This window comes from Tachypleus tridentatus, chromosome 10 (genome assembly GCF_004210375.1).
Source record: "Tachypleus tridentatus isolate NWPU-2018 chromosome 10, ASM421037v1, whole genome shotgun sequence".
NCBI lineage: Eukaryota > Metazoa > Arthropoda > Merostomata > Xiphosura > Limulidae > Tachypleus > Tachypleus tridentatus.
The window spans coordinates 51,781,491-51,793,664 of NC_134834.1; the positions used below are offsets into that span (position 1 = coordinate 51,781,491).

Here is a 12,174-nt window from a genome sequence, read left to right on the forward strand (position 1 = left end):
AATACATTACAATGATTTTCTGGAATTGTTCACATATATAACGATTTTAAAATACTCCAACATCAAGAAATATTTATTAACATCTAAGCATTTATTAATGCATTTAAGGTAATTTTATTAAGTAGATTCGTACCAATAGAATATTGACTTTTTTATAGTTACAATGATACCAGTCTTTCAAATTTATTAGCGTTCAAGTACTACGTGAAGAAGTTAGAAACCTAAGTTATTACTGTTATTGTGCATGGAATGGGTAATATTTCCTAAAAGGTAAGTATTCTAATTTTCGAATAATTTATTGTTGTTGCACAAGTGACACCTTACAATTGGATACCAGCTCTTTATTTGCTTATTTTTCCTTTATTTGTCACATAACACAAGTGGTACTTCCGTGAAATCTGGATTAGATCATTTTTCCAATACGTTTCTTAATAGCTTTATTTAATATTCGGCCCGGCATGGCCAAGCGTGTTAAGGCGTGCGACTCGTAATCTGAGGGTCGCGGGTTTGCATCCCCGTTGCGTCAAACATGCTCTCCCTCCTAGCCTTGGGGGCGTTACAATGTCACGGTCAATCCCACTATTGGTAAAAGAGTAGCCCAAGAGTTGGCGGTGGGTGGTGATGACTAGCTGCCTTCCCTTTAGTCTTACATGCTAAATTAGGGACGACTAGCACAGATAGCCCTCGAGTAGCTTTGCGCGAAATTCAAAAACAAACAAACCAACAATTTAATATTCTTCACGCGAGGTCAACCAATTAACACTACAGCAGTAAAAATGTTTTGTAGAAGGAACGAACATTTTACAAATGTTCTTAATTAGGAATGACAGGCATCCTCGGTGTGAACAGTTTTCCCTCCCTTATCCCAAAAATACCTGACAAGGTTGGACATGCTCAGTGAATTACTAAACACTGAAACAGACAGAACTGTCACATACAAAACTTCAGGTACCATGCCATTCACATTCATTCAATGTAATTATTACTATTAAGGTATTTAATGTTGCATATCAAATCTATCTAACAATATAAATAACTGATATTGAGTTAACTATAAATTACAAAAAACACGTAAATTTAGTCTTATTTGGCACGTGGCAAGTTCTAGCTAGGTTGCCACAGTACAACGGCACGCACTCTGCGTATTGGAGTTCTGCTGAGACGACTCTGTTCTAAAGCCAGTCTTAAAAGTCAGTTCTTAAAACAGGAAGATAATTCAGAAAAATATAGGATTTGGGGGAGGTTAAAGAGAACGTATACAGCTTACCAACTTTTGGGGGATATAGGTACTTGTCTTGTGTTGCAGTATCTAAGGTTAGGATATTTGTTGTTGTTTTGAATTAAGCACAAAGCTACACAATGGGCTACCTGTGCTCTGCCCACCACGGGTATCGAAACCCAGATTTTAACGTTGTAAGTCCGCAGACATACCGCTGAGCCACTGGAGAGCAAGGTTAGGATCATGAAAATTAGTTATATTCTATGATTGTTATTTATAAAGTGAAAACGACCACACAGTGAAAAACACATATGTCAACATAACTTACGTTAGTTTTGAGTAAATCGATGATTTAGAAAGGTTGAAAACTTTTATATTATGTGAAACTATAACAAAGAAAGGTATAGACAATTCACAGCCATTGTGTTAACTTGATAAATATTTCTTCCCCTATTGTTCAGTGGTAAATCTCTGGGCTTATTACGCTAAAAATCAGGTTGGATACTCGCAGTTGACACAGCACAGGTATCCCATTTTGTAGCTTTGTACTTTTAAAAAGAACAACCGCAACATAATACCCTTATTGCAGATTTTATGAAAAGTGGCGAAACTGAAACTGTCAATATTATATATTTCAGTTTAAAACAAATTGTGCTTACCACATAACTTAAAACATTTCGCCTGCAAATTATTGAAAGGCAAGCAAATCACTAATCAAAGGTTTATTATACATGATAGGAAAGACTTTTTGAGATAAGGATGAGTTCATGTCTTTCATACTTAAAAAGTTGTACCAATAAATGATTTTGTTTGTTTGTTTTTGAATTTCGCACAAAGCTACTCGAGGGCTATCTGTGCTAGCAGTCCCTAATTTAGCAGTGTAGGACTAGAGGGAAGGCAGCTAGTCATCACCATCCACCGCCACCTCTTGGGCTACTCTATTACCAACGAATAGTGGGATTGACCGTTACATTATAACGCCCCCACGGCTGAAAGGGGCGAGCATGTTGGCGCGACGGGGATGCGAACCCGCGACCCTCAGATTACGAGTCGCACGCCTTAACACGCTTGGCCATGCCGGGCCACCAATAAATGAAGAAAACTGTCTAGGTAGCAATGTTTTTATTACTATTTATATACAAGTATATTATCTTTTTCTGTAAAAGTTTTAAAATTACAAACAATTCTTACAAATCTAATGAGTTGTAATAGTTTCTTCACGACATATCTGTTCAACTGTCGTATATCTAACCTAAATAATGGAACGAGTATTCATGCGAATAGTTGTATAGTCATATAATAGTTACATAGTCATGTTATTCATATTAGTCAATTCGTCAGACGTAACATTTACATATTTTTGTGAAATGAATTGTTGAAGTGGTCGCTAGAAAACAGTCGTACTCGTACAATAGATGTCTCATAGAAAGCATGAAAGAACGATTGATTTCCTTTTGACGTGACAGCCTTAGAACAAAGTATTTTCTAAATGGATACTACACTGCAGGGCTATTATTAAGAAGCATGATCAGACATAGAAAGATGGCTTGTAACGTGAGTTAAGTTTCCTTGAAATAAGTGATAGGGAGCGGCTTTTGGTTGATGTATTTATTTTGTAAGTTTAGTGGTTCAAGGTTCACGAACTGTTATTGCAAAAAATACTTTAAGACCGTTCGCAGCCATAACAGAATGACGGTGATATCCCACTATTCAATCAGCTAAGAAATGGCGATTGGTGCAGACAACTAACTGCTTTCTTCTAGTCTACGAATTCAAAAATTATGGAGTGCTATTCACAGGTACCCCATAAAAAAGCAGTTGGTAAAATGCTGAAACAAACAATCCTTAACGTAAATCGTGAGCATGTTAAGTCTTTTACCGAGAAAGTCGCAACCTTTCCTCATCAGGGTGATTAAACGTTCACCATACATATTTAACACTCTAGGTAGTATTGGTGAAATTGTTTTCGAATTATAGTTTACCAACTTCACTTATTATAGAAAGAAAGAGTAATAAGCCTACATAAATCAATGATTTTTTAATTAAAGTTAATATTAAAACATACCTTCAGAGTCACTAGTATCTGAAAGCGGTGGTTCCTTAGTACTGTAATGTCTTCCTGCCAGAAGGCTACTCTCGATCACAGGACGTTTGTCATCTAGCTGTCTGCAGAATGCACGATGTTCGTCTTGCTGTTTGAGAATACTAGTCACGTCACCACCAAGCGCAGGTTGGGCGGCGAGTTCGGTTTCTTTTTTTATAACCCATTCCGTAAGTTCTCGTAACGAAAGGAGCAATTGATTCCACTGCTCTGCATTTTTCTCGAGACGATTTCTGAATCAAATGTATTCAGGTGTACATATCAGTATTACAAGACATATTCTTTGCTTTTTGTACGTTGGTCATGTTTACACGATATGCGTTATTCAAAACCAAGATACATATAAAGCAAGTACAATTACTAACAAAATAAAATAAATTTGATAGCAAGAAGGTTTGTGAAAGGTAGATAAGAACATTTATGAAGGAAAGTTCACATTCCGAAAACACTCAAGCTATCATGTATTTTTTTATATTACTTACAAGACATTCTTCATAAGATTGTTTTCTAAATAACATAAAAAGTGCTAATGATTAACATTACATCCAGAATAAACAGAAGCCAAGTCTGTGAAGAATGAATTAGAACCTTTTTCATGGCGAGACATTTTAATATATTTGAAACGTTCAATAGAAATTTCGTAAGAGGGCTCTGTTTTCTCAGTTGAAGCCGTAGAAACGCTGTTTAAACATCGGTTTGGAATTGATTGGCTTGTTTTGAATTTCGCGCAAAGCTACACGAGGGCTGTCTGCGCTAGCCGTCCCTGATGTAGCAGTGTAAAACTAGAGATAAGGCAGATAGTCATCACAACCCAACGCCAACTCTTGGGCTATTCTTTTACGAGCGAATAGTGGGATTGACAGTCATATTATAACGCGCCCACGGCTGAAAGGGCGGGCATGTTTGGTGTGACGGGGATTTGAACCCGGGACCCTCAGATTACGAGTCGAGCAACTTAACCATCTGGCCATGCCGGCTCAGTTTGGAATTCAAAGGCTATGATAGAGAATTACAACAAGCAGTTATTACACGAAATCTTGCAACGTAAAAGTCTGATCAAAACTTAGCATGGCAATGTAAAAATGTTACGTTTTAAATATATAAATAGTTTTTTTTAAGAATAAAAGGTCTATATTGATCAGACTGACGATAATAAATTTCAACCTGCAAATAAAAAGTTTTTTTATTTTATTAAATGACTCTCTTGAATCCATCAATTTAAAATAAATATTTTATAGTTGGTAACAATATAACTTCATATTTGTACTAGTGATTAAAAATATAGTTTTAAACGTTATTAGATTACATAATATGATATTATTTTCAGTTTGTCTCATTTTTTAAAATCATTATAAATTTACTTCTATTTATTTATTTTATTAAATAGAATATATATTACATACATATATATTCATAACATATAATATATGGAAAATATTGAGCATAATAATACAATATATTACTTCTGTAATAAAAGCTTTCTTATGGAAAGATACGATACAGTACTATTTTATCATATTTACTCTCAGAGAACCCCCGACGAGCCCGTTAGAATTTTGGTCCGGCATAGCCAGGTGAGTTAAGGCGTTCGACTCGTAATCTGAGGGTCGCGGGTTCGAATCCCCGTCACACCAATAGCAGCGTTATAATGTAACGGTCAATCTCACTATTCGTTGCTAAAAGAGTAGCCCAAGAGTTTGTGGTGGGTGGTGATGACTAGTTGCCTTCCCTCTAGTCTTACACTGCTAAATTAGGGACGGCTAACGCAGATAGCCCTCGTTCAGCTTTGCGCGAAATTCAACAAACAAAACAAACAAACTCAGATAACCTCTTGCTCACAGTTGGCTCTAAGGTCAGTCTGCGGACTCATGACGCTAAAAATAAGGTTTTGATTCCAGTGATGAGCAAAATTATCGATAGCCCATGGTGTAGTTTTGTGCTCAACTACAAATTAATCTCTGTATTAAATAATATTTGGTCATTATTTTGAAAATAAAAATAAACCAAAATTAATTAAGCTTTACGGTGTAGTAATACGAAAAACGAGAAGACGTTATTTACGTCACTATTACTCTTTAATGTATAGTTTGAACTTGTGTATCAAACAGAATACTCGATAGATTGAAACCAAGCTGTGAATGTCTTATAATGTATATTATAACGTCTATTGAGCGAATGATAAGAAAACAAATATATATTTCTCATTCTTTTAACGTAGTTCTTATTAAAGATATTTATTCAATTACCTAAATGTGATTTTTCTTAGTATATATATATTGCACATACTTTAAGGGTATCAGCACCTTTGACGATTTTCTTTCCTATACCCAAAGAAACATGTCAGATGTTATAAGCCACAACAATTAATGACTCACATAGTTTTAGAATAACTACTAGAGAACAGTTTTAAGAAATATCGTACACAGTAAGTGACAGGTAGCAAGTATTTTAAAAGCAAAATAGCAATCATTGGATCAATTTTTATTTCAAATTAAATCGGTTCTGAGACGTAATAAAACGATCAAAAGCTACTACTTACCACTTACACATTATTTTAAGACAATTTTAAGTGTCTAATAATAATATAATAAATGAGCAATACAGAACATTAAAAATCCATATACAATTAAAAACACTCCTAAAATGTGGGCTCTACGCGTTTGACGTTTATTACGTCATCATCATTGCAAGACATAAGTGCCATACTTATTTCATCTTAAGTAGATCATGACGCCTGAGTGTGAGCTTACATTTCTGCATAAATTTCAGAGAAGTCCCACCACATTCTTACACAAGTCCTCGCTGCACCTTCGTCTGTATATAATAACTTTCGATTTTTTTAACCTTACTATTTATTAATTCATACGACTCTATCGTTAAGCCTAAATTACTACTTTTTACCCAGAATATCTTATGTTGTATTTTCTGTCCTTTCGTTTTTTTACATATAGTCTACGTTTCTCTGAACGATGTTTTGAATGATGTTTTATCTATCTAGTTTAGCCATCTCCATATACTCATTCAATTTTATAAATTCCAGTTTTTACCATGACCTAAACTTTGTTTTATCTTATTCATCGGTTTAAACATCAACTAAAATAACTGTTGTTTTATAACATTTTGAATAAACTGGAAGTTAAACCTGGAACATATGGTAACATTACATATTTCTTTTTGATTTTATCATAACTGAATTTTAAGGTAATACCTTGATCCATTATTACCACAGTTGCGACGTTTTTAACAACTGAATCTGTAATAGTTGGGTTAAATCCACTTTCAAAGTGAATTTTACAGAAAAAAGAAAACTTTGCAGTCAAAAGAACTACTCATACTGATTAATTTTGCAGGTTCACATTGTTTTATAAAAAATATGTGTTAATAAATGAAACGTAGAACTTGGTGCAGAAAGAACCTTTTCCGAGCGGCAATCCGAACGTTTTAGTTTTTACGTTTTCCGTTAGAAAAAGTACTGTGACGTAATAGTTGCGAAACAAACCGCCAACGCCAGCGTGTTGAATATAAATAAACATGGCCAGTGCATACGGAGAAACAGAGATGACGTATAATTGATATTCATTTTGTTACGAGTCATACCCGGTACAATGATTGTGGAAGGGCCGAGTATTAGTTACCATAGTCGGCAAAGTATAAACAAATAAAACCCAGTCTGTGATACCAATAATTTCTAAACACCAGACAGGTTTCGAGATGCTTAAAATTGCACGTGAAACAATACACACCATATTTGTTGTCATGACTTAGGCTTACCATTCTTCCACTGGAGGTATGACCGACTCGCAACCGGCCTGGGCGCTGTCAGTATCACTCACAGTTCCGCTACTTTCGCTCGTGAAACTGTCCTCATCACTAGAACTTGTCAGATCTGTGTCAAAAGTAACTGTTCTAGGTTCGTTCAGAGTAGGTTCGAATTGATATGGTGCTACTTGACACTGTTCAGAACACAAAGTCAAAACAGACACCGCCTCTGTTTCTCCGTATGCACTGGCCATGTTTATTTACATTCAACGCGCTGGCGTTAGCAGTTTGTTTGGCAACTATTACGTCACAGTACTTCCTAGCGGCAAACGTAAAAACTAAAACGTTCTGATTGCCGCTCGGAAAGGGCTCTTTCTGCACCAAGTTCTATGTTTCATTTATTAGAACATATTTTTTATAAAAAATTTGAACCTGCAAAGTTAATCAGTATGAGTAATTCTTCTGACTGCAAAGTTTTCTTTTTTCTGTAAAATTCACCTTTAAAGATGCTGTTTATCCAAAACTATGATCCTATTTGAAACCCACGAATCCAAAACAGTGGGATCCGACACAAAAAATGAGCATTCAAAGTGATCTTGACAAAGCTTTGCATGGTGTGAAGGAGTCCAGTTCTTCCTATTGACCATCCGCATCCACTGTCGCCACCTTGCCTTCTCCTTGCACGGAAACGAAAAGAAGCATTTGCCCGATGCCGAACCGTTTTTACAACCATAAGCAACGCAGTAAACCATGTTATCATAAAATAAACATAAAGTACCAATATCAAGACAAAAAGTAGTCTCACAAAGTCTGTTATCCAAAAAAAGCACCGATAGATTTACATAAAACACCAACACTGAAAAGAACAAAATGGTTGGCTCGCAACGAAACGTGTTTGGCAACTATTACGTCATAGTTGTAAAACGTCACGGAAACAGCCGAACGATCAAGAGGAACTTGAGTTGGAGGACCCGCATATTTTGTTTCAGTTTTTACTCAAAAACTAAAGTGTTTAAAAATATGGCAACCACACAGGAATTATACCTAACCAAAGTACAGTTTCTAAGGCAATTATTAAATTTGTTGAAAATTCGCCTTTCAAGTGTTATATCTTTGAACAGTAAAAACACATTTTTATGTCTTCTTGTTTTGCATATATCTTTAAAATTCTGTGAACACAAGTGTAAAATGCAGACATTCTTTATGTTCTAGTATGACATGGTTTCTTGTGCGGTGGCATTAAAACAAAAAAAAGGGGTTTACAATTAGTAGATATATCTAAATAACGAAAATTATTACTTTTCTCAATTCCATAGGTATATTGTATAGAACGTTCTATGCTATTCAAATAGTTTGCAAACTCTGTTAATGCTTTATTGTGTCATATACATACCTTATCCAAATATCAGATTTACATTTTACACCAGTTACGGTTTTTGTTTCAAGTGCACATATATAAATATATACATACGTATGTAAATATATACAAGTCAGATAACAATGGTGGTAGTGGCTATCTCTTGATTCTGTTTATGAAAAACAACCTGAAGACATGGATTCTTTACACGCACACTCACCTTTCTTAGATTAATTATACTAATAATTTCAACTGCTGAAGTTTTATTTTGTAGCAACGTATTTTTAAAACATTTAAATACATCTTCTACTGGAAATTTTGTTAGTAAAACAAAAAAGTGTCTACATTTTACATACAACTTTGAATATATTTACAAAACAAGATGACTTAAAAATGCGTGGCTTTTAATGAAACATATATCAGTTGGAAGAGAATTTACTCTAACTGTTGTAGAGAGAGCATTTAAGACATCCACTAATGTGGTAACAATGGAACAAGGCATTACCTTAAAATCCAGTTATGATAAATTTAAAAAGGAATGTTTAGTGTTGATATATGTTCCAGATATAACTTTTAGTTTAGTCAAGGTGGTAAAGAAACAACAATTATTTTACTTGGTATTTAAACCGATGAATAATATAAAACAAAATTTAGTTCATATTAAAGATAATATACAGTTTATGGTAAAAACTGGAATTTATAAAATTGAATGTGAATATGTAGATGGCTAAGCTAGATAGATAAAACATAATTTAAAATATCGGTTGCAAGAACGTAAGCAATATTAAAAATGGAAGGACAGAAAGTGCAACACATTATAGGAAAAAATAATAGTAATATAGGTTCAACAATTGGGTATTAGAGTCGATATTATCTGCAAATCGTTAGAAATAACAATGGTTTTTTTAAAGATCGTAACATACTAAATAGATAAAGATGCAGCGAGTATTTCTGTAAGAATGTGACGGGACTTTCTTTAAGATTTATGCAGAAATGTAAACTTACATGCAAGTCTCGTGGTCTGCCTGAGATGAAATAAATATGGCACTTATGTCTTGCAGATTCACTTCTGATGATTACGTGATAAACGTCGAAACATGTAGAGTCTACGTTTTAGAAGGTTTTAATTGTGTATCAATATTAACGTTTTGTGCTATTTATTTATTATTTTAACATTATTCACAAGTACCAAGGAAATAATATCTCTAATAATTCTGTTTGAGTAGTTGTTATTTAACTTTGAGACAGCACTTGTAGAAATAAAGACAGTTATTATTAACTAGGTTTAAATTACCTGAGAGAGACAGTTTTGAGACGTAAGGCGTTCCACCGCTGATTCATCTCCTCTGACTTCCTTCTCAAAAGCAGAGCGTCATCTTGGCTTTCGAAGCTTTGGAGAAGCTGACCACTCCGTTCGTTTAGGGTCAAGTGTAGGTCACGTTGGCTCTCGATTTCCCTTTGGAGCTCCTATCCAGACAAGAAAGGTGTTCAGTGTTAAGGAAATTACATCTAAGTATATATAAAGTGAAAATCATTGTGAAAATTGTAGCTCGACATTTTATAACTAGTTATGAACATGTTCGTTACATTCAGTGACTAAATAAACTGTTTATCACATAAAATAAAAGTTCTAGAAAACAGTTGGCAAAAAAAAATATTTTTTTTTCTTGGCAGGCAAGTTATCAAGAACTATTTTGATATGCAACAATACTATGTGGTATAGTGATATATAAATCTTCAAAATCTCCAACACTCAATTTTCACATAGTATGGCAGCTGCACGCGGCCCAGAAAATTGTTATTTTGGTTTAGTTGCTTTGTTTCTCTAGAAGTAGCGTCACTTGACTCATGGGAACGTTTCGGCATAGGATAAATTGTCCGGATTAAATTGGTTCATGCTGAAACATCCCTTCCTGGTCGATTATGGTGTAAGTCAAGGATGGACATCTAATCATTGCTGTCTCAGACTAGGGTTACGAGCTATCGCTGTCTTTTGGAAAAAGAAAGTGAGTTTTCGTTCTAAGCTCAAGTGCATGTTCTGAACCAGTTTCCCAAGAGACCTTCAAGGATCAGTAGTTGCGTTTGAGATTAAAATGATTAGTCCAGTCGAGGTCTGTCTGAAGAAGGCTATGAGATTAGATGTAATCTATAGAGAAAAACTGACCACGTGTTTTGAAAGGTATGCGTACACTCAGTTTTCGTGCTTTCGTGATTTAAAAAATAACAATTTTGTCCAAAGTTTCCAACCTCTTTAACGTCCACTCTAACTCAATCGGTTTATATCACTTAAAAAGTTTGCTTGGGTCTAACCTGCAAGTTAGAGAAATTAGTTTGATCTGAGAATACCACACTATAATTTAGTTAACTCTATTCTTCAGAAGGGTATAGCATGGCCAGGTGGGTTAAGGCATTCGACTCGTAATCCAAGGCCCGCGGGTTCGAATCCCCGTCGCACCAAACATGCTCGCCCTTTCAGTCGTGGAGAAATTATAATGTGACGGTCAATCCCACTATTAGTTGGTAAAAGAGAAGCCAAAGAGTCGGCGATGGGTGGTGATGACTAGCTGCCTTCCCTCTAGTCTTACACTGCTAAATTAGGGACGGCTAGCGCAGATAGCCCTCGAATAGCTTTGTACGAAATTCAAAAACAAATAAACAATATTCTTCAGAGAAAAAACGTTTCTGAGCATAAGCAAACCCACTAGTAAATGCAAAGCAGAACAAAATGTATGTAAATTTATGTGTTGGAAAGCTATGAAAGTTTAAAATAATGTCTTATTTAAAAACGCGACAGTTATGGTAAATTAAAATTAAATGTAAACAGAATACGATTTAAGAATGGATTCCATTGATTCATCAGGTGGGTATTTCAGTTACACTAAATTCCATCACGACATTTCATGTTGTTAGGTGAAGCCTCTATAGGAACTTTATGTTACTATAGTGTTCCAAGTCTTCCACACAAACCACACATTTTTAGTCATTTATTTCCATTTCGTCGCTGATGAAAGAAAGTTTGTATTCCATAAACTTTCGCAGTTTCGGATTTTTTCATCCTCAAAAGCCTGATGGTTAGTATATCAGTACTGTAAATTAAAGGGTTCGTGGCACTTTGCCTCCAAAAACACACTCCGCACTTTAAGGCTGTTGGTGCCTATAACAGTGACCATCAAATGCCACTAGTTCTTCGATATGAGAAACCTAATAGTTGGATTTGTTACTGTTGGTTAGTTGTACTCTAAATTATCAGCTTAAATTTAAAGACGACTGTGAAAAGCTAACATTTGTGTAGCCTTATAAGAAAATAAGAAAACAAACTTAGTCTCTTGGTGATAATCGTGCTTTCACGTTAAAATGTTTGGCCAAATCATAGTAAAGAGTGCATGTATTACTAAAATTTATGTTGTATAATATATCACTAAAGCTAATAGAAATAAATTAGGTAGAAAAATACAACGAAAAAAAGGTTCACATATAATTAGCCCTGAAATAGCAAATTATTAAGCAAACGTATTTTTGAACACATGAATTTTGATATTTGTGTACTTAACCCCCTCCAACAAATTATTCCCTGAACATTTTTATTTAATTCGCTGTGCATCCTCTGTTAAAATTCCGATTATTTTATTTTATTTAGTTAATTATTGTTACATGTGTAATTCTTGAGTGGTTATTTAACACAATAATGTTTGTTCCTTTTTATGGTACCCTGGTGAGACAACGGTAAGTCTTCGAATT

At 34.7% G+C, this 12,174-nt stretch overlaps 1 protein-coding gene across 13 annotated transcripts in view; it reads right to left on the reverse strand.

The window, feature by feature from the left end:
• The window catches only part of LOC143229272 (dystrophin-like), a 147,802-nt gene that overhangs the window by 78,046 nt on the left and 57,582 nt on the right, over positions 1-12,174 (reverse strand). For all 13 annotated transcript variants that reach the window (XR_013015771.1, XR_013015773.1, XR_013015772.1 and 10 more), the window contains exons 5-6: positions 9,731-9,903; positions 3,285-3,553 (exon numbers count right to left, since the gene is read on the reverse strand). Coding sequence is in view for 10 of the 13 variants with exons in the window: in XM_076461385.1 (XP_076317500.1) it covers positions 3,285-3,553; positions 9,731-9,903 (442 nt within the window). In the remaining 3 variants the exon portion in view is untranslated. The remainder of the gene's footprint in view (positions 1-3,284; positions 3,554-9,730; positions 9,904-12,174) is intronic.